This window comes from Neovison vison, chromosome 1 (genome assembly GCF_020171115.1).
Source record: "Neovison vison isolate M4711 chromosome 1, ASM_NN_V1, whole genome shotgun sequence".
Lineage (NCBI taxonomy): Eukaryota > Metazoa > Chordata > Mammalia > Carnivora > Mustelidae > Neogale > Neogale vison.
This window is the reverse complement of record NC_058091.1, coordinates 92273311-92296503: the sequence shown is the minus strand read 5'-3', so window position 1 is coordinate 92296503 and position 23193 is coordinate 92273311. Positions and strand designations below refer to the sequence as shown.

The 23193-nt window shown below is 47.5% G+C and overlaps 1 protein-coding gene across 1 annotated transcript in view; it reads left to right on the top strand.

Annotated features, from left to right (window-relative positions):
- Window positions 1-23193, top strand: part of CLIC5 (chloride intracellular channel 5) — a 100642-nt gene that overhangs the window by 69712 nt on the left and 7737 nt on the right. The window contains exon 5 of the mRNA XM_044252067.1: window positions 18989-19173. Within this exon, the coding sequence (XP_044108002.1) occupies window positions 18989-19173 (185 nt within the window). The remainder of the gene's footprint in view (window positions 1-18988; window positions 19174-23193) is intronic.

The following is a 23193-nucleotide window of genomic DNA, read 5'->3' as shown; positions in this document are numbered from 1 at the left end:
GGCTCAGAGGCGGAATCCGACCGTGGCATGGCCGCTACCTTCAGGGGCGGCTGGGCCTCCAGCTCTCACATCACATCCTCCGTCTCTTTCCAAAAGTGTTGCCCTCTGGCCCTGCGGTTTTCACCCTCCTCTGAGATGCGGTCGTGGCGCATGGAGCTCCCCTGGCCAGAGACTCCGCAGCTGTGGCTCCCGTGCCCTACCCTAGCTCCCGCTCCTGGCCGCTCCAGCCCATCGCTTGCAGGTTTCCGCCCACCCCCTCCTTACACTTGTCTTCCCTACTCCGTCTTCTCTATGGCGATCTGGGTCTTTCTCTCTGTGTACCCACCTTACACTGTGCATGTGTAACCCTCAAAATGCTGTTTGAACAGACTAAAAATCTCTGCCAAACCCCTTGGCTTCCAAGAAATTCATTTTAACTGCTGACACTAGTCCGGCTGTGAGATACTCTATTTTACTTGATTTTTCACAATCTCTCTTTTTTCCGTATGCCTCAATCCTATTCAGCCTACAAGTTTCTTTCGGGTTTTGAACATAGCACATGCGCTGGGTGATTAACAAAAGGGTCTAACCCATATCTTTAGTTCTCTGTTACTATGTTTCAAGTCCCTTTTATCTTTCTTCCAGCCCCATTCTGTGTCCCCAGATACACTTAACATTCCTGCCCAGGATCATTACGGTGTGGTTGTCGGTATTCTTTTCCCATTTTCTTTTTGCTTGGACAGGGAGTGGACATACATATGCACGTAGACTAAGGCAACAGCCCTGTTCCGTTCACACCTGCACTTGCTGCCATCGCCATCCTTGTGCACATGCTGGCTTCCGAGGGACTCTCTTTCCTTACCTCCCATGGTGTGTAAAAAGCCCCCCTCAGTCGCTTTTACCTCACGCATACATCATGTGAAGCCTTATGGCTTTCCCTAGCTACAAAACACACATACACGTCAGGCTGCTGGTACCCCGTGTTTCTGAGCCGAATGATTTTTTTTTTCCTCCCGGTTTGGATGGTTTTGGTGTTGCGAGGCTTCCTTGGAATCCCCTCGTCTCTTCTTTCAAGTGCAGCATTCCCTTGTATTTTTGCCTTTGTGTTCCTCTGTCTAATGGGCATTTTTATTTTCAAATGTATCCTCACTCCGCTCGCTCCAAAAAGGCTTGGTAACTGCTCGGAGGGGCACGTGATGCACAACCACGCAACACACACGAGGACGGGGTGCGAAAGGAAAGCCAGGGCTGCACACTGACGCAGACCACAAATTTGGCACTAAACCTTCTAGCATACAAAGCCCAAAGGGACCCTCTGGTCAGCTACAGTTTGGTTCTCCCCATAGACAAAAACATACCGACCTCCCAGAAGAGGAACTAGTATTACCGATCTGGGGGCTGGAGTCCTGGTATGAAGGAGCTGCTATTTTCATTGGCTTTGGCCTTTGCCTTGTGTGATTTCCCTTCTTCTTGTCTGTAGACCCCAGGCCGCCGACTTCACGCTCCTGTGACTTCTCTCCTCTTTCCCTGCAGGTGCCTACTTCACCTTGCCCCTCCCCCCCCAAGTCAGATAAATATTTCAGACTTTTCTTGACTTGTACCCCTTTTCCCCCCAAAATGCATTTTTTTCTTTTTCCTCTCCATGTATCCCAAGGGCCCTCAGAGCCCCCTGCAGCTTCAGGCCTATTCCGCCAGCTCTCCTCCTGCTTTTTGTCATTTCCAAGACTCAGATCAGCCCACCTACCCATGTCTGTTTTCATCATGAGGCTCAGGCACCGGAGCGGGCTGCCTTTGCAAAGATGTGTCCTTCTCCACTTAGGGACGACTTGTGCTATCCTACCATACCCATCTTAAAGTATTTGTCCTAATAAAATACTTCTACCTTCCTAAATAAAGCCCTAAAAGCCTTCCTTGGGTACCAAAGGTGTGCTGGGACACAGTGCTGTGTGTTTAGTGTAAAGTCCCACACCACAGACTGAGTTGTCTCTCTAGCTTTTGCCCTTCCTTAGTTAGAAGTGCCGCGGCCATATTTTCCAAACTGAAGATCAGCTGTCTAACAAATTGCTTTCATTGAAAATAATCCAATTATAAGAAATTGGTACTGTCCCAGAAAATCCAGGACACATGTCCCAAATTGAAAAGCACCTGGTTGGGGCTTAGCCCTCTGCTCCCCCTTCTCACCAACCTAAATCCAAACCCGGCAGCCACCACAGGGGGAAGGAGAGTCTGTCATGGTTCCTACCACCTCCTGACCCCAGATCCTTTGCTGAAACACATGGTCCTTAGCCACGAAGCTCGCTGAGTAGTCCTGATTCTGTTTGCGAACAAAGGCCAGGGTTTCCTCCTTCCTGAGACTCGCATCAGCAGCTTCACATCCTGAGACCTGGAAACACGAAGTGGGCTCTGTGGGCTTATTCTGAGATAATTGGTGATCACAGCCACATATCAGGAAGAGGACTCTTGGAATGTTCTAGAAACCTCGGTGAGCTCATCTCATCATTGCAATGATCATTCTCACTTGATGGACGTGTCATTAAAGGATGACGCTGCACATAGTAACACAGTATCAGTTACTCCCATCCTGTCCCTCTCTCTTCTCCTCATCTTCCCCCAGAGCCGTCATCCATGGTAGCATGACCAAGCCATATGCATCTGCTTTCCTTGCTCCTTTCTGCACTCAGGCCTGAATCTTCAAACTGTCCTGACTTCTCTCTTCTAAAAGGTGCCTCTTGCAGTGAGCCATACTCCTGGCTGACGCTGATGGAAAAAGATTCTGTCTATAGCCCTGGCCATCTTTCTTTTCCTGCCGCATGCCCAGTGGTTTGTGTCCACACGAGCTCATTCCTGCCCTTCCACCTCTCAGCCCGCCTGTCTGGCTGACCATTCCAGCAGATGGGCTCCTCCGGCCCCTGATCTGTGTGCACCTCCCTGTCCCAGTGGTTGAGTACCTACTTCCTAGCTATACCCCTCACTCCCTTCTAGTAAAATCTGTCACTAAACAAGGCCAATCCCACTTGATGTATGGAATTTGAGGCTCATGGGCTTTATCCCAATACTAAGAAGTTTAGTTAAATCTGTACAATGGGCTGCCAACAAAAGAAGTGAGTGTCCCGTCACTGAAGGGGAACAGAAAGAGGCTGGACCTATGGAGGTAGGAACTGCCTGATCTAAAGTGTCATCTCATTATTTGATTACCAGTTAAAAACAAAAGATGCTTTCAGATAAACAAAAATCCTTTCATTTCAACTGTAACATATTGATTGTGAGAAACAGCCTGATTTCAGAGATGTCAAGTATGAAAACATGAAACATGAGAGGTAGATGATTCCCATAAACTTTCCCAAATGGAGCGTTCTATAATTTGCTAGAAGCTCTGCCATGGAGCATCAGATCCTCCTTACGCTTGGCCTTCAGTGATGCCTTTGGAAAGAAAGTGAATTGAGGTCAACATTACTTTCACATCCCTCTAGGCTGCCCGTCCTGACTCCGTGTTGGCTGAAGGGTCAGCTGTGTCTCTGTCTCTCGTGCCTGGAAACACATAGCACCTGTCTCATAGGTTAGGGATTGACAAGCATTTCCTTCCTTCCTTTCAGATTTTAATTATTTATTTGAGAAAGAGTGAGAGCAGGAGCAGGGGGAGGGGCAGAGGGAGAAGGACAAGAAGATTCCTCGCTGAGCAGTGTAAGAGCCCAGTGAGGGCTTGATGCAGGACTCGATGTGGGACTCCTCAATCCTAGGACCCTGCGATCATCACCTGAGCCAAAGACAGACACTTAATTGATTGAGCCATCCAGTCTCCCCCCTCCCCAAACATTTTCTACAAAGGGTCAGATAAATATTTCAGACTTTTCGGACCACAGAGGCTGTCCCACCTGCTCAGCGCACTGTTGGAAATATAAGGGAACCGCAGACAACACACAAGCAAGGCAGTGTGGCTGTGTTCCCATATGGCTTCACTTACGGACACCCACCATTTGAATTTCACATTCTTTCCAGGGGTCATAAAATAGTCTTCTGAAATTTTTCATCCATCCCCAAATGTAAAAACCATTCTTAGCTTGAGGGCAGTGTGAAACGACCAGTGGGCTGATTTGGCCCTTGGACAATAATTTGCTGACCTTTGTCTCAGGACATCTCAGACTCTAAGAGCAAATTTCTTAATTTCTAGACCTCTCAGCCTCCTCCTCTGTAATAGGGAGAGTCTAACAGTGTTCTTTCTTGTAGCCTTGTCATGTTAATGACATGAATGAATGCAGTAAAGCCCCGAAGACAGTTCCTGGCACACCATAGGCACCAATATGGGTTAGCTATTGCTACTTTGCTGCTGCTAATTTCATAAATCCTCCCCCAAATTCCCTGGTGTCGGCCCTCCGCCTTGGGTGGCCCGGCTCTCATTGAATGTAGCAGCATGTGCTGCCCTCTTCTGGCAGCGGGTGGGATCTGCGCTAGAGGGGGCTGATCTGTTGGAGAGGCCTGTGGATTTTCAAGCATCCTCTTCATAGGAGAACCAGTTATACCCAATTTTGGCTGGGGCTTCAAGAAGAGGCCACATCTTCCTTGGGGACTCAAAGCCATCTTCCATTCTCTGTCCCCCACACCCCAGGATGGCGCACGTCCAGCAGGCCCGACGGATCTCCGGAGAGGCCGCTGGCTACCTGCTAACCAGATACCCTCATTGCTTCTCTCTCCCTTCCCTCTTCCCCTTCCACCACCTCCGGTCTTTACTGTTATGAACTTCCTGTACCTCAAATAGGAAGGTGTTTGACAGGATTCAAAGCGGCCGGGGAGGGCCATTAGCCCAGAACCACCAAGCCCCCTACAATCAAAGGCCTTCTCCCAAAGCGTCCTGAATGCGGACCGCTGTGGGGGGGGGGGGTGAGAGCGGGGAGGCGTGAGGCGGAAAGTTTTTCCGGATCCCCCAGGATGTGGCGAGCCGTGTTTAAAAGAGAGTGGATATTTATTATCCTAAGCCACTTCAATCACGAGGTGATTATTTCCTCCTCCTCCTCCCTCCCAGCCCTCGGCCCCATGTTCTGGTGGTGGGCCCAGTCTGAAGGCCAAGGCCTCTCCAGGGGGAGGGGCACGGCCCCGCCTCTCATTCAGGCCCCCCGGTTCTGGGGGGAGAGCTCAGGCCATATGAAAAAGGCAGGAATGTGAACTCTAATGACTCCGGTGAGGCGCAGAACCCAGCGAGGTGACTGTGGGATTCCAGGTCTATCCTGTCAGAAACACTGACCTGTTCTTTTGGAGAAAGACAGCTGTGTCCCAACTCAGGACAACTGGTTCCCCGGACAAAGTCCTCAACCCAAACAGTTATCATGGTGGAGGCTCCTGGGTGGTCCCCGGACCACCGCAGTGGTGAGGATAACGAGGTGACTGTCTTGCCACTTCCTCATAAAGCAGCCATTGCTGTCTCGTTTCAAAAACGCCTCTGGTCATAAAGGAACCCTTCAGGCTGCCTTCCTTGGCCACCCCTGTGCGCAAAGAGCCAACTCAGGATATTTTGTTTGTTTGTTTGTTGGGTTAAAGTTTTGCTTTGATTAGCATTCTTACAAGGAAAAACAAATAACCTAGGCTCAGTGGGACCCACCTCGGAGGCTTGGCGCGTCCTGTACCCATGCACCCCCTCCCAGGCGGCGGGTCCTTGAGACTGGGAGCAAGAGGGAGGGGAAGGGCTGAGTATTTCCTTCTGGCACCTCCCAGGAGTTGCCCAGGGGATTCCTCTAGAGGGCCTTTGATTTGGTTCATTATTGAGGCGGATGCCGGCAATTTCTAATTTAACAAATTTCGCTTCTGAACCGAATCTTTGGAGGGCGGTTGGTGGTGGCATGGCACACTGACTGGGGGGGGATGGGGGGACGGTCCTGCATGGGTGGGCGCATTCATTAGTGGAAGGAGCCGGTGTTAGCTGTGTGGGCTCCCCGGCTGGAGTAGAGCAGAGACCACCAACACCATTCCATGTGGTGGAATTTCCCGCTGTCTGACCAGAACGAGTTCGCCTGGCCTGGCCTGGCCTCACGTCAAGGCCTGGGGAATAAAGGAACATAAAATGACTCATTTGAACCCTAGTTAAATGCTCTTTCACCCTCGGCTACTGTTACCTCATTCTGTGTACTCGACACCTCTTGTCTTTGTGCAGTCTACACATGGGAGCTAAATATGTTTCTCTGTCTCCACACACGCACATGCACACACACACGTGTGTTCTGATATTTCTAGGTACTAGCCAAGGCCATTCAACAGCTCCTGAAATAAATGGCATGTACCCATTCATCTGAAAACATGTGCTTAATGTGGAGTTTTATTAGTGATGAGACACGACATGGGCCTCATCTTCAGTATTAAGCATGATGGTATTTAGACCACAGAAGGGCAGTCGTGTGTGCGTGAGTCTGTTTATACTCCATCGTGTGCATGTGGGTCAGGAGAACTGTAGTTGGTGACACAGGGTCTGTGCTTAGAACTCCTCATCTATGATTAGCACATAGCTCTGAGGGAAAATTCTCTCTTGTCTTGACTCTTGGTGGAGAGTGGGTCTGGGCAAAGTAGCATGTAGAATGGGTTTTGCCGTTTTGGGGGGATGACAAGATAGGAAATCCAGGTGGTGTCCCGAACCTTCTATCAAAAACATTGAGACACCTCAATGATAAATGCTCCTTGTCAAGTTCAACACTGTCCCGTCCAGGCAGGATGGACCATGGTTTCTCCATGTCTCACAGGAGAGGTTGGCGCATGGAGTGATTGTTCAGAAGACGTGAGGGAGCCATGATGGTCACAAGACAAACCAGGCATTTCTCAGCTTTCAAACTCTTTTGCTACAAACTAAGTAATGGGAATTGAAACCGAGGCTAAATCCAGTGTGGTATTTGGAATTATGTTCTATGACTGGAACTGTCTCTCAGTTGAGAACCTATAATGCTTTCATAGCCTCTGTTGTAGTAAATGGAGCCCCATGGTGGGAAAAAAAAAAAAGAATTTTCTGTACCACATATAAAACCAATCAATAAGAACAATTAGAACAGTTCTTTCATGAAGACTGTCAGTGTGGTGGTGGTAGGAGTGTTTGCTTAAGTGGTATTTTCTTATCATCCTCATTTTTATAAAATGCATTTAAGGAACATTGAACGTAGTGCAAGAGGTGGAATTTCACCAAGAATCAGAAGTGAAGACACAGAAAACCAAATACTTGTGTTCTTCCAGCCACAAGTCAGAGGTCAGACTATTCTTCTAGAAAGCCCTGGTCAAAGAAGCATTTAATGATCCGTGTCACAGTAAGAAATATATTTCTCTGCGCCCAGAACCCCTCTCATTCCTGAATATTCTAGAGAAGGGGCTCGAACCACATGATTCCTTTGTGTTGAGCTCTGACTCTGATGATCACGTGCCCATTGGTGTTTGCAATGACAATTACCCATGTTTGGCTTCTGTTTGGGGGACCTCAAAGGCAGGTTTTATTCAACAGTTGGCCCACGTCTGACTCTGGTCTTGGTCTTACCTGTTCACCTGGCTTACAGATGCCGGGTTGCTGATGAACTATACTCGTTTGGCTCTGATGAACCCCCAGCAGGGCATACCAGGCCAAACAAATGATTTCCCTTCATCCATCCCTGAGAGACAAAATGTTATCATTACACGAAGAAAGGGAACCATTATAGGCCCTTTAATGAAATAAAGCCAGTTGCATAAGCATATAGAGACATATAGAATTACATTTTAGGGGCCCTCACTTTTCCTCAAACCCCACTGAAGAGCTCATTCTTTCAACAAACACTTATTCAATACCAAGCACTGTGCAAGGTGCTAGAATAATAATGGAATAAAGAACTATTGACAATATCTATGTGAATTGGCAAAGGTTGTGTTTGGCCGCATGTCATAGAAACCTGATTACAGATGCTAAAGCAAATATTGATTATATTTTCCTTAGCAAAAACCTAGGCAGCATTTTACTATGTGCCATGCCCTGTCCTAAGTACCCTTTGTAAATGTTCACTTCTTAATAGGAGTTTGCTTTTCTCACATAACAAGTCCAGAGAGAAGAGAGGTCTGGGTGGTTGTAGTTGCTCAAAGAGTCATGGGTCTAGATCCTTAGAGCACGAACCCTCTGTCTTTAATGTGTGCCTTTCATCCTCATGTCGCGAGATAGATACTCTGCTTCCAGACGTTCAGTCTAAGTTCTAGGCAAGGGCAGCTGTGTCTGTCTTTTCTCTCCCAAAAGCCATGAATTTCCATGAATTTTCACTTCTATCTTATTGGTCATACCAGGCATTTGGTCTTCTCTAGTAAAAGTCTGGGAAGAGGGGACGCCTGGGTGGCGCAGTTGGTTGGACGACTGCCTTCGGCTCAGGGCGTGATCCTGGAGTCCCGGGATCGAGTCCCACATCGGGCTCCCAGCTCCATGGGGAGTCTGCTTCGCTCTCTGACCTTCTCCTCGCTCATGCTCTCTCTCACTGTCTCTCTCTCTCAAATAAATAAATAAAATCTTAAAAAAAAAAAAAAAAGTCTGGGAAGAGAAGCGTTTTTAACTGGGATATTACCACTCTGAGGAAATCTGGGTTCTTTCAGTAACAAAGAAGGCAAGCATGAATATTTGCATATAACTCACTTTCAGCTAAAGGTGATAAAAAAAAAAAGAGAGAGACTACAGTGAAAATGCTGATCTAGCCATGCCAAAAAAAGCCATAGTATTTCAAATTCTCCTTTGGGGTTGACCGACTCTGAATCATTTCCCCACGTTGATTTTAAGAAATAGAAGAATAGGGGCGCCTGGGTGACTTGGTTGGTTGAGCATCTGACTCTTGGTTTTGGCTGAGGTCATGATCTCAGGGCCTAGGGATGGAGCCCCATGAATGGCTCTGTGCTCAGTGAGAGTCTGCTTGAGATTCTCTCCCTCTGCCCCTCCCCCTGCCCGGCTCTCTTTTTGTCTTTCTCAAATAATAAATCTTAAAAAAAAAGAAAAGAAAAGAAAAGAAAGAAATAGAAGTATAAAATTGTACCCTTAGGGGTACCTGGGTGGCTCAGTGGGTTAAACCTCTGCCTTCAGCTCAAGTCATGATCTCAGGGTCCTGGGATGGAGCCCCACATCGGGGCTCTCTCATCAGCAGGGAGCTTGCTTCCCCCTCTCTCTCTGCCTGCCTCTCTGCCTAGTTGTGATCTCTCTCTGTGTCAAATACATAAATAAAAAATTTAAAAAATTGTACCCTTAATCTGCAACACTCTGACTTCAAACTTTAGAAGACGCAAGCCATGCGATTAAGGCACCCAGCTGAGAGCTTCTCCTCCAAGACCATAATCCATGTGGAGGCAAGTTCGGGCACCCAGAGGGCTGCTCTGAGCAAGGGGGTTGGAGGGTTTAATTGTGGTGTGTTGGGGGACTTCTGCAAAAGTATCCCTCGACCCCCACCCCTGTGGAACTTCCCCCTTAAGGTCGCCGCGTTGCATGACTAGGAGGAGCAAGGCTTTCTCGGGTGGGGCTGTGGTTACGACAGAGTCAGAGTGAAAGGACCAGCTGAATATTCAAGAAAACACTGCCTAACTCATCTGGGGTGACTTCCTCAGGGTAGAGGACAAGTCAAGCACAATATTTATCCAGCAGACTTCTTTCTTGCAACTCTAGGAACTTACTAGCTCTTTTGCATGCTGTTGATGTATTTTCTACATCATGCAGCGTCCTGCCTTGCACAGAAGAACGACTCATTGCGTGGCAGACATAGTTCTAAGCCTCCAACAGGCATCGCTCATGGCTACCCTACGAGGTGTGCTTTGTTAGGATCTCTGTTTCGCAGAAGGAGGAAACTGAGGCGCAAGAGGTTAAGCAGCCTGCCCAAGCTCGTAGGTGGCCGAGCCAGGATCCCCACGCAGGCAGCTAGTCCCATCGTCTGTGCACCTGACCTCTATACGGGATACATTGAAATAATCCATTATTTAAAAGGCATGTAGTGCTGAGTTTTTAAACATGAGTAGGCAGGTCATTTAGGAAACTGTGATCCAGTCAGTCCATAAACCATGGAAAAACTACCATGTGTGTTTCCCAAATATACTGCACAATCCTAGCTTCGTTTGGGGAGTCCTCACTCAGCAGCCACAGGAGGCCAGGGACACCGAAGCCGGCCCACCCACCGTGGGTGCTGGACAGAGACGCGTTAACAAAGGAAAGCATGGGCAGCCAGGTGAGAGTTCACAGGACAGGCACAGAACAATGACGCCAGTAATCATTTAGATTTAGAGCTGTGGTGGCTGGGTTCTAAATTTGTCAATGGCTATTATAGAAAAGACGTTGGCATTTGAGGATGAACAGGACAAAATGTGGTTAAATCACTTCAGCCTGAGTGTTTGGAGGGAGTGAGCCCTGAGAAAGGTCCAAAGGCTGGACAGAGGATGCAGAAAATATCTCCCTTGACTATGTTCATTCCGGGTGTTTGTTCATGAAGACTGAGCCTAGTCTATGGCTTAAAAATAACCTGTTACAAAGTAACCATAAAAATCTCACAGTTTTCAGCCTGATTCAGTCTGCTACATAAACTACAACCAGCATTAATAGCTCCAGTCAGCATTTATGTCGTTCTTTCTATTAGCACAATGGTTTTTACAACCATTTATGAGTTTCTGGAAAGCCTAATAGAAAACACACTTACATGTTTTACACGTTGGCCGTGGAAGATGCCGTTTGCGTCGGACGAAGACCGGCCAGGCCAGGAGGGGTCGCCGCTGCCCCGCGGCTGAGGTCTGGGCAGGCCTCCCTAACCGGGAACACAGTCTCTGCGGGTTCCCCTGGCTAGCCACGCCCTCCCTGGCCCCTTTCTGCTGCTTGCTCTTTCCACTGCCTGGCTCCAGTCAGAGTCCGTCTTTCTCCGTCTCTCTCTCTTCCTATCGGTTAAGTTATCACTGGGGGAGCTCACAGGGTACAAGGTGTGTGTACAAGAGGAAGCCTAAATTTGAAGACATACGTGATCATCTTTCTTCTTGAATTCACTGTGGCTTTCAGATTAGAAAATTATTGGAATCTGGAAGTGTCTATATTATGCATACCTCCCTTCATACTTTAAGAAAAAACATCTTATGAAAGGCAGGCCAAGCTTGTCCTAAATTCTTTACCATGCTGGTATGTTAAACACAGCCAAATGATTGCCAAAGATATGTCTTTAAAAAAAAAAAAAAATATATATATATATATATAAAATATGTGTGTGTACATATATATACACACATACATATATATTTTTCAATGCATGTGCTTTTACATACACATACATATATATACAAATATATACACATATATGTATATATAACATCTGCCTATATATAACATATATGTATATGTTCACACACACACACACAGTTTCTTTGTTTTGGGGAGTCATACTTTCCAACATGAGGAAACAGCAGGTTGATCTGTGTTGATTCTGCATGACGATCCTCTACTGGGCCTGGGGAAGAAGCTCTACAGAGGATCTGTTTCTTCTTCAAGGAAAAATCCCTGACTACCTTAGAAATATCTCAGTGAAGTATAGACCCATTCGCTTGGTGAATTTCTCCACCAAAGTGGGGGTAAGGGGCTTCCCACAGTGTCCTATATTCCAGTCCACCATAGTTTTAAGACCTGAATCCTACCTTCTTACTGGAAAGAACCATGGGCGTTTGTCATTGAATTCATCCCCCCGTCAAGGCTGAGATCTTTTCTAGAACAAACAAATAATACCCATGGCAGCAAGAGCTACGCCATCCTGCCAAGCTCAGCTGACGCCGTAAGAGGGAACAGTAGGGAACCTGTGGAAGTTGCCGTTGCATTTTGCCTTCTCCTAAATCACTGTTTGTCTTCCCGCCTTTCCTGTTTTCACCAGTGCCTAGAAACGGAGGCCTGGGAATGGCTTCCCACACGGGAACCCCTGGGTCTTTCACAGCTAGAGTCCCTCTGACAACGTCCTCGTCTCTGGCTGTGAGGCCAAGACTAGTGTTCTTGGTCTCATGCCAAAGGTGGGCATGAATTCTCCAAACTCTCCGACCAAGAAAGTTTGACACACTCCCATAGCTTGGAGAGAGCAATGCCAAATCCGAAAGAGACGATTCTAGGCAACTTGGGATCACAGGCACGTTGGAAATGCAAGAGTGCACTCTCTGTTCCGAGCTGTCCAGGATTCCCCTTGCACCTGGGAAGCTCCTGGATGCTTGGAGAAGCTTCACCTCAGACACCTGGCTTCATTCTTTCCTTCCCTCACGTCCTCTTGTAAACTGAAGTTCGACAACCGTAATCGTCAGAGCTAATTTTCTGTTTAGTCCCTCTATGTACCAGAGTCCGCAGAAGATGTTTGACAGCAACCTGTGAACCACCGTAACGGGTGCAGGATTCGGCCTCAGATCTCTTGAAAAGCAGAGTGGATGTGCCACTCCGTGACTGTGTCTCTGATCACAAGACCTGTCAGGGAAGCCTAGTGCAGGGCTATGTGACACCCCAACCCAGGATCTCTGTCCCCTTCCCGGTTGATACCTGTGAGGGGTTAACATAATCAGAGGGCCAAGGCACAGGAAGATAGGGTGCACCGCACCTGAAACAAAGCTTTGTTCCCATCTTCTATAAACCTGCCGCCATTTCTGCCTGTGTGGTTGAAGGACTGGGCATATGCTTCGAGTCACAAAAGGACCATGCAGATCAGCTGCCACTTACCTACTGTGTGTTCCAGAAGGGTCATGTGGGTCTGAGGGTATGAAGCCCAGTTCCCCATCTGCTAATAATTTTGCCTTTATGTGGTCAACCATTTGTCTTTATGTAACTCAACCATAGTTGGGCTATATTTTCTGTCTTTAAAGACTTTTGCAACAGAGAAAAGCCACATGACTCCAACTCCTTAAGCTTGAGAGATGAATGTAGAGCTTTATGGAAGGTTTCTTATGTGGGAGGGATTTACATTGCCCAGCACAAAGCCAAATGTCCCCTCCCCTATCCCACCTTAGAACATCTTTGTCTCTCCTTAAAATGGTCCTCTTTATGAGAGCATTTATGTTTCTGTCCACCTGACCTACATCTCCTCTTCTCCTACCCCTATAATTCTCCTGAGCCTTACGGCTGCTCCAGCCTCTTCCTCTTTCTTGGATCTTTGGCCCTCGGGCATCTGTGTAAAGCAGTATGTCCTCTCTGTTTCTGAAGAAAGGCTTCTTCCTCCAGAAAGGTGAGAGAGAGATGATATTATATTCTTATTTGATTTTTTTTTGTTCCCGTCACATTATCATTCATGTTTAAAACTATCAGATGTCAACCAGGTGTGGCCATCTTTGTATTTTCTCTCCAAGAATATGTGATGACCAGAGAAATCGCCATTGTGGCCTCGCTCAAACCACAGTTATGCTTTTGTTGTTGTTGTTGTTATATTGACATGATCTCGAAGGAGATGAAAAGGAAAAGCTTCCTCCAGTCTTCCGCGTATTTGTCAATATTTAGATAAATCTTTCTTCATAGAAAACACTCATGTGAATTTCTTTCTTTTCATGAGACATTCTACTGTCACACAGACAATGTGACAGCATTGGCCTTGAGTAGAGGCAAAGTTATTTGTTGCTGAGAAATGATGTGAAGGGTCCCAGTAGGCTGTCTACTCAGAGCTAACGCCTTCCAGACCCAATGACAGTCACTGAGAGTGCCAAGAATTCCAGCTAAAATCAAATCACTAGAACACAAATATTTTATCGAATTAGCTGGAAGGTAAGGGATGAGATGTGTGTCCTAATAGCCACACTCTTGTTAGGTAAATAAGAGCCTATGAGAAAGGTCTTTAGCATGGAAGGAAGGCGGAAGGCTGAGCGGACTCCCCAAGAGCCATGGGTCAGTTCTTAGCACCGAGAGATGGCTTTGCAGAGTAAAAGAAATTTAAGTTTTGGAATACAACAGTCCTGTTTTTATTTTTATTTATTTTTTTAAAAAAGATTTTATTTATTTATTTGACAGAGAGTGACAGCGAGAGAGGGAATATAAGCAGGGGGAGTGGGAAAACAGTCCTGGTTTTCTTCCTTATTTGGATAATAGGGTTAATATTTTGAAAATACTTTCTCTTTGTCTTTCTTGATTCTGATCTGTCCTAAGCATCCATCAGCCCCATGACAGGTAAGAATTCTGTAGAAGGAATTCTAACAAAAAAGAGCATTCACTATTTAGTTGCTGACTCAAAGTAGCATTTTCAACAAGATAGTAGCCGTACAGGCCAAGCTATTGTCTTAAAATGCTCTAAATCCCTTTATCTCTCAGTTTTAGCACATTAAGAACCAAGCCTAGAGGGCTCAGCTCATAGAGAAGAAATAGCCCTTAGGTCTGTGCTGTGGGCCAGGGAGGCTTGGTCTGTGGTTGATGGACTATTTGACCTAGGAAAATAAAAAGGAAATTGTACCCCTCCTGGCCCAGGGGACTTGGGGATGAAGGAGAAGAGACAGGTAGAAGGGTCAGGGAAAGAGAGATGCATCTGGGAAACCCCCCTTTGGCCCTTTGCTTGGGTATCTTTCCAGGGCTTTTGAGGGGGCCAAACAGCCTACCTCTGACCACCACCCTAGAGTCAACACACCTGTGCTTACTCTGGAAGGAAGTGGAAGTTTTCCAGAGAAGAGGTAACTGAGAAGAGACATAGGACCCGTGGAAGCTTCCCAAAGCCTTCCACCCGCTAGATCTCAGTACCCTTATCTCCCCAAGGCCATGAGGTCACAGCAATTCCCCCTTCCCATTTACTCAGTGAGAAGAGCAGAGGAAATGGAGACTTTATGAGAAACTGAGGGTTTTTATGCAAAAGAAACCAAGAATTCTCTAGAGGACCATTTATGACATCAGACTAAGTTGTAATCCAGAACTGACTAAAATAAAGTTGTCTTTCTCCCATCACCCAGGGGTTGGGGCTCATAAGGAAGACAAGAGCAGTGAAAAACAGAACCAGTGTATATCCGGGGAACTGTTGGCTTGCCCATGCATCTGTGCCCTGAAAAATTCCAAGACTCCATGTCTTTATCTGTTAAATGGGTATAAATAATAATTCGATCTCAGTAACTTCACTGTGTACTTAAATGATAGGTTGTGTAAACATCCCCAGTCTACTTGAGAAATTCAGTTAGTACATTTCTTGCTGGTGCTGGATCTGATCATGTGAGAGACACAGTGGGACGGAAGGTCCTTGGCCTGGGGCCAGCAGCTCCCCATAGCCACGATTGTCTTCTCCATGGGAGAGTTGAAGAGATGCCCGTCCAGGCTGCAGCTGGTGGTCGGAAGCGGCCCCTTGGTTCTTACCTCTCTCTCTGCAAGTTCACGTGCCAGAGAGAAAACACACGTGAGGAGCTGAGGTGCGGGACCCTGGGCGCACAGAGCTGCTCCTGTCCTTCCAAAGAGCGCCTTTGACATCTGTTCCGCTCTGTGTGAATTCTGAGCCCCAGAGAGTCTGTGTGGCTGCTTGCTGAGACCCCTGCTGCACTAAGAATGCCAGCAAAGCAGGGCTGAGCCATGCTTGCAAGAGCTAGTTGGAGGCTGAGCCAGAGTCTCGGCTCTCTGGTCCTCATTCAGCCTCCATGCCCTGGTAAGAGTATATTATTTTCTTAGCTCAAATTGCCGTTTCCAAGTCATTATTTCTCTACGACGAGAAAACAATATTGGTTCTTATGTAATATCAGCCTCAATGAATCTGGAAGTGATCACGGAATGGGTGGATTTTTTTTCCTCCTTAAAAAGGAGAAAAATAAATTTGAGATTGTTTGCATATGGCTGAGAATATTTATGAACTATTCCCCTTGTTTCCTCATCACATATTTTACCCGGCGCATTTGCGTGTGGTACAGAATAAATCTTCACGGGAAGGGCGGGTGGAGAGAGGGGCAGGCAGCAATGAAAGGACAGAGGGAGCCGTCAAGGGCCTGGGGCGTTGCTGCTCCCGGCTCTTAGGGTTTCCTGGCCTCAGGCTTGCTGGGGTCTGAGGGTCACCCCATCCTGCTGCTAAGAGGAAATCTTCGGGAGGGAAGGTTTCAAATGTGGAAACTGAGGGGATTAACATCTCCTTGTCCCTCTGGTTTCTTTTGCAACCTCCTCACTCTTACCAGAGCAGAAAGTTCAACACTAGTGATTTCGTGACCTGGGTGCTGTCGGCCAAAAGAGATAATTAAATTCTATGCATGCCAGATCGAGCCAGGGTCAGAGAAAGAAGTTAGCAGCTAGGAAGGAAAAGAACTGGCAGAAGATGTGTTGGTGCTGGCATCTGTTAGTCGAGAAGAATGGCCGTGTGTTAGCACAGATGTGTTGTTTCTGTCCCCACCCCCCCACGGCCATGTCTCACACAGCGCGTCACCAAGAATGATCCAGACAGAGCATAAGGGACAGGGGTGTGGCTGGATGTTACATCAGGATGGGAGGCAAGGCTCTGGGCTGTTGATTATCCTCTCTGAAGACTGGGCCTCAGAACTGGAGCATCTGAGAACCATTCAATGCTGCCCCTTGGGTTTTTGAGGAACATAACTAATGGAGAATATGGGGTCAGGGACAGAGAGAAGACAGCTGTCACATTTGGTCCTGCAGTAGCAAAAGCAATCATAAAGACATCTTAATATGGGGCGGGCGTGGTAAGGAGGTACTTTACTCTGCATAATCTGAATCAGTCCTCACCATGGCCTCAGGAAGATTAGGATCTTCATCTCACAGTTGAGATGAGAAAACTGAAACCCAGTGACATTGAGGAGCTTGGCCAAGGTCACACTTCGTTGTAAGTTCCAGGATCAGGGATGTTCCCAAGATTTGTGGGGTCTGAAGCCAATAGAATAAATATAAATAGGGAATTTTAAAAAATCTAGTTCAAGGCTTTGGAAGGAGCCCATGGGATGAAGGGAAACAAAGCTCAAACTTGAGCAGCGTCACAACAAATCCATCCTGGGCAGGGTTGAAATTTAAGCACACACTTTGCTCCAGGCCGTGCAGCCCTTCCCCTGCTGCCTCTCCTCCTCTTCTCTCTACCAACTACTTGCTTCACATTCCTGATCAAAAATGCACAGACTCCAGCAATGACACACAGAGGACATCCTCAGCACACACCCCCTTGGTATGTCGCATGGATGTCATAGCTACGGTGTACGGTGACAGCCATGCCCGCTGCCACACTTTATCCTCGCACCTCAAGAGCTCAAGGAGACATAGTTGAGATGTATCCAGAGCTGTCCTCCCAAGGAACTCCGGTTGCTCTTCTAGGCCTCTTACCAAATGTCACGATCGTTCCCGCACTGGGGGACTTGGGCACAGACTCACGTAATGGCCTGCTCGGGTCTCCAGCGGGCATTTTGTAATTACAAGCAGCAGTGTTTCATTTCCCTTCATTATCCGTCTCTGTCTCTTGGATTGATATCCGTTGGTCTGATTTCAACAGGCACTCTATCTGATTTTTCCTTTCTCCATTATAATCAAGATTTTGTCATAAGCGCCATAACTGGAAGGGGTGGAGGGATTGAAGGAAGCAAAGAAACTCAATATAGATCACAAGCGCTTCGGTGGGGGTGGGAGTGGGGAGCATAATAACCATTGTCTCGCACCCGCCCTCTACTATTGTCCTTGAGGCTTGCAATCCCGTCCTAGTCTAGACAATTACTAAGGAGAATACAAGCATTTTTCCCAGCCCTGTTCCCTCTATTCTCCCAAACGGGAAACTCAAAGCAGATGATGAAGTACAAGTTCAAATGCCACACCAGGGAGAAGGAAGTATTGAGAAACTACGTCCAACCTCCAGCCTCTTTTCAAACATTCCAGTAAGTGTTCAATTGATTTATCTTGGGCTGGTGTTGTTTCATTGTCTCAAACAAAGGCCTTCTATGAAAAGACAAACTTGGGTTATGGGAGGAGGCTAACAGAAGACACATTTGGGAAAAAGTAAATAAGAGTCCCATCCTCTGGGCTTTTCCCGCAGGGGCAGCATCCCTCTTTCATCTTCCAGAATTAACATCAGGACTGATTCCTATTACCTCCACATCATACTCTACACCAGGATCTGGGGAAAAGAAAAAAACAAAACAAAATAAAACAAAACCCAGCCTTGGGGATGGCGTGATGATACAGGTGCAGTGGCCGGGAACCCGACCTGCCATCTCCTCCATTGGTGTCCTTGGAGCTTGGGTGGTCAGGGTTCTGTGTCTGGAATTGACTGTGAGATTTTCGACGGATTGGTTCCAAGTGACAGATTGGTTCTACTCTTGCATCTAAATGAATTACTGGATAGGAAATTATTGGGGCAAGACTGTAAAAGTCTTTGCCACATTGTCATCCTTTGGATGTGCATTCTCTGAACCGTGTCCATGACTGGTTTCCACGCATCTGTGTCGGTACATTTATGGTGGAGCTCTCTGCCTGGTGAGCCAGCCCTTCCATTTTGGACATCTCTGATGTTTAGAACAACCTTCTCCAGATTACACGAAGTATTAACCTTCTGGTATCCATTGGTCCAGTAAGGGCAACATGAAGCAGGGAGGCTTACTTTGCTATGTTGTGTCTTCCTGGAAGCCTTGTCCCCTCCCCTTCTTATGCTGGTCGGTTGGTGCTTCCATAGTTAATGCTCCCACAAAGTCTGGCAAGTATCTCTGTCCTAGAGTTTCTAAGCAATTATTTACTAAGTGAATAGCCCTTTCTTTCTGCATTATTATGGGGGTTAATTGTGGAATATTGGCAAAATATCGAGAAGCAAAATAGAAAAAGGAAAATTGATTCTTATTGTATCTATTGGAGATAAGCACTCTAAAAACTTTGCTATATATCCTAATGGTTGTATTTCTATATTTATGGTTTTTTTTTTTTGAAGGATTAATTAGTATTTACTGTTTGGTTAAGGTTTGCTTTCTCAGACCACTTGACACTCTTCTGCTGCATTGTATTAGTGATTTGCAGGTGTTCTGCAGTGTGTGGGAGCTGGCTGTGTGACGGGGGGGGCACAGAATTCAGGATAGGCTCCTTCACTCTGAAGACCACTAGTTGTTTCCAGCGGCAGAAAGGTTGACTGAGGATTCTTCTGCTGCTGTTTCATGCCAGCCCTTGAGAGAGGCCTGACCAAGGCACTGAAGAAACTGGACGATTACCTGAACAACCCTCTCCCAGAGGAGATCGACGCCAACACTTGCGGAGACGAAGACAAGAGGTCCCGACGCAAATTCCTAGATGGAGACGAGCTGACCCTGGCCGACTGCAATCTGTTGCCCAAACTCCATGTGGTCAAGGTAAGACGGCTCTACCTGCAGGTTGCTTGCCATATCCAACTCCATCACAGGTCCACATCACCTGCATAGATCAGTCAAGGACAGTGCCACCTGCTGGTCCAGAGCCTGGGCTCTGAAGTCACAGGAATAGGAATCCAAAGTCAGCCTCCACTGCTTGCTGGCTGTATAGACTCTCCCAGCTTCCATAAAATAGGCATGTATTACTTACTTCTTAGTCTTAGTTTTCCTTCTTGGCTGGGAGAAGAAATACGGCATGACGGTGCCTGGCATATTATAAAGGCTCAATACATAGTAGTTGCTATTGTCGTAGCCTGTGTGGTTACACATACATTTATATGTGTATGCATATGTTTATAGATAGATATATAGAGCGCCTCTTCCTTGCCTCTGTCTCAAAGCTTTCCACTGGCCATACCCCTACATCTCTGCAAAGTTGCTTCATATGCAAGCCTTCTCATTCCCTCTAGTAATTCCCTAGGGCAGGCGTGTGTTCTCTTCCTCATCTATCAGTTGAAGGGGTGGAGGCTGCAAGAAAGTGATGTCATTTTCTTGCCATGGTTGTCCTCCCTGATCAATGTTGACATGCAATGTAATCCTGTCCTACAAGAATTCTAGGATCTGAGAGTTGGAAAGAAGGGAATTCCAAGGTCTACCTAAACTGTACCCCATCCCCACTGGGCCACTTTCTGCATGTTTGTGACAGATTTCCATGTAGCCGTTGCTGCACGCTTCTGGTGGTGAAGACCTCCCTGCTGAACGAGTCAGCCCTATCATTTTGGATGACTCTGATCATTAAAACCTCCTTCCTTTTTTTTTTTTTTAAAGGGGCTGGCAAGGGAGAGGGGAGGGGAGAGAGAGAATCTCAAGCAGGCTCCATGCCCAGTGCACAGCCTTATGTAGGGCTCCGTCTTACAAACTGGAGGTCACGACATGAGCCAAAATCAAGAGTCAGATGCTTAACCGACTGAGCCACCCAGATGCCTCTAAAAACATCCTTTCTTATGTTGAGCCAAACAGCTTCCCTTCTTCCCTTTGTTCTCTGGAGCAGCACAGAACAGGGCTGCTCTGTTTCACCCCATTCAAAGACAACAGGCGTGCCCTGATGTTCATTCTCTAAACTATTGCTTCTTCTTACATCCTTTCCTGGCCCTTACTAGCCTAGAGAAACACACAGTAGGACCATATCACTAGACTGTTCTAGTGTATACTTTTATACACACTTCTATGTCTCAGTCAGACATATGACTGATTATATCATTTGTCTCAGTCAGACAGCAAGCTCTGTGGAGACAGTGGCTTCTCCAAGCACGATGGTGGGCACCAGGTAGCCCTTTCATAAATATTCATTGATTGACCATTCAATCACCTCACTTGTGTCTTTAATATACCATTTTCCTTCTGCCCTTCACTAAGAAGAATCAGATTCAATCATTCATCACCTGGATATCTGCCTATCGTTTTCCCGCTGAAGTCCTGAGCTAGAAATGTGGGCTTCCCTCTAATCAGAACACAACCAGCTTGAATTGAAATCTGAGCTGTGCAAGCCCCAGTGTTCCCGCAGGACTTGGTTGGAGCTGGACTTGGGCGTCTTGAGACTTGGGTGGGAATCACGCGGGCCATTACTGATGGGCTGGGAAAATGCAGTCTGTTAATATGAAGACACTTTGGGTCTGGCGCCAAGTCAATGGTTACTTGCAAGTCCAGCCAAACTCCATGTTTCTGAAGTTCTTAATGACTGCATGCCCCACCACACCCCCGGAAACATCTTTTATTCTCTTTTCCTGAGGAATGAGTGGCACCATCAGGGATGGTATAATTCTAGTTCAGTCACCGTGTGTCAGTGTGACATATTGGAAAGACCCCCATTCAGAAAGTCACGAGACCCACGTCCTGGCTGGGTATCTGCCACCCACCGACAACATGAGCTGGGGCAAGCCACTGACTCTTTCTGGAATTCATTTTTCTCATGCCTAAATGAAGAGACATGAAGTATAGTCCTTCTAGCTTCTTTCTTCTCTCTTCCTTTCCTCCTTCTTTCTTCTGTCTTACTTAAACTTATACTGACTACCCACTCAAGAATTTCCTGTCGAATAAGGTAAACAATTGGACCCCCCCAAGGTCCTGTGCTTCATCCCCTGGCTCCTCCAGTCCCCCCCACCAGCCCTAAACAGCCACGCTCCGCCCATGTCCTTGGATGGAGTTCAGTGAGTTCCTCACTTGGAGGAGCTGGAATCAGAGGGAGGATGGCCTGCGAGGGGACAAAGGCCAGGCCTGCATTCTGTCTCCTTGGATTTCTGCTGATCCAACTTATCAGATCCCAGAGACCTGGCAAACCCCCGTCCTACAGAAAGAATGAAAGGGGAGCCAAGTCAGGCCTCCAGTTTGGCTCCTGAGGCCAAAACCTAATCTAGGCTGTGGGAGCTAACTGTTTTCATAGGAAAGAGCAAAATCAGACCATGAACATGGACGTTCCTGTGAACGTCAGAACTCCTGTGCTCATTCTTGCCCACACTCTCTCGTGCGCTCTTGCGTTCTCTGCCTCTCTTGCCTGGCTCTCATTCAGATTCATCTTCATTCTCCCCGAGAGCCTGGTTTGAACTCTCACTGTCTGGCTCCCTTCTAGTCCTCATCCCCTCAAGGCAAGCCAACATGTGAGGAAAGAACCAGAGATGTGGCCAAGGCTCGGGGCGTGCAGATCCGGGCAGGGAGGGGAATGGCAGGCCTTCTGGAGCGGCCCCAGGGGCCTGTGCCTAGTACAGGGACCCACTTCAGCCCCTGAAGCAAACAGCAAAGAAGCAAAAAGCACAAGTATATACCCATACTTTGCCCTTCTGCTGTTTTAAATCTCATAGTGCATCCTTTAAAAAGGAAAACAAATCCCAGCATGGAGAGACTTGAGGCCGCTCCATCTGTCCGTTTGTGACCCGCCCCTCCTGCATGGTCTTGCTTCTTAGCCACCACAGCTGCTTCTCAAAGGCTCATGGGCAAACCCAAGGGACCCTCACCCTGTAGTGAACAGTGGGAGGGGTCAAGGAGGACTGGCAATGGGTGTTGTCCCCAGCATTTGCTCGTGGCCAGTGCTCTGCCAGAGACTCAGATGCCATCGCCTTTGCCTCTTAGTCACACCTAAGCTGGACAACGTTGTGAGGCTGGCTTTTTGGTGACCAGCCCGAACCAGTTCTCTTAACAGAGAGAATTTAATAGAAAGAAGTAGTAAGTACTGAAGAACTAGGAAGGCAAAATATACCACAAGGTTCTACCCGAGTGAGACAGCTGCGACGGAAGGGCAGGGGAGGCTAACGGAAGAGGTCGGAATGATCTAAATGTGGAAACTTCGATGAGGGGCCCTTGCCAAGTCAACCTTGGACCTCTGAGGTGGGGCATGCTGAGCTGCTGCTGGGGGCTAATTTGAGGGGATGACCCCTATCTCCTGCTGTGGGGTCACTGTTGTGTGCTGGCCTCTCTCAGCCAGGGTGAGGACACTGGTTCCACTAGTGGTGGCAGAATGAGAAAACTGGACTCAGCTGCTACTACTGGGGCAAAGGAGAGTCTGACGGGAACAGGATGGCCAGGACAGAAAGCGGCAGCCCTTCTCCCTCCTCCAGCTTTGCAGTCTCTCTCTCTCTCTCTCTGTCTCTCGCACGCGCGCACCCCCTCTTGGCAGTGCTTAATGGGAAGTCCCTGGCAGAACAGCTGTGATTTGTGGATTCCTGGCCCACGCGTCCCAGTGTCCCAAAGAAACAGACGTAAGGGTGGTTTGGAGATAAGCAACAATAGCTGGATAAGGGGCACACACAAGGGATTCCGAGTACAGCCCTTCCTTTCTCATTGGTGCAGGGCTGGGTGGCCATGTAGAGAAAGAGAGGAAGGACGGTCATGGGAACAACAGGCCCAGCAGAAGGTGTAGAGGCAATGATATTGTAATAGCGTCCTTTGGTGACAGATGGGAGCAACAAGGCTGATGAGCACAGGAGAGCATATAGACCTGTCCAATCACTATGTGTGCACCTGAAGCTAATG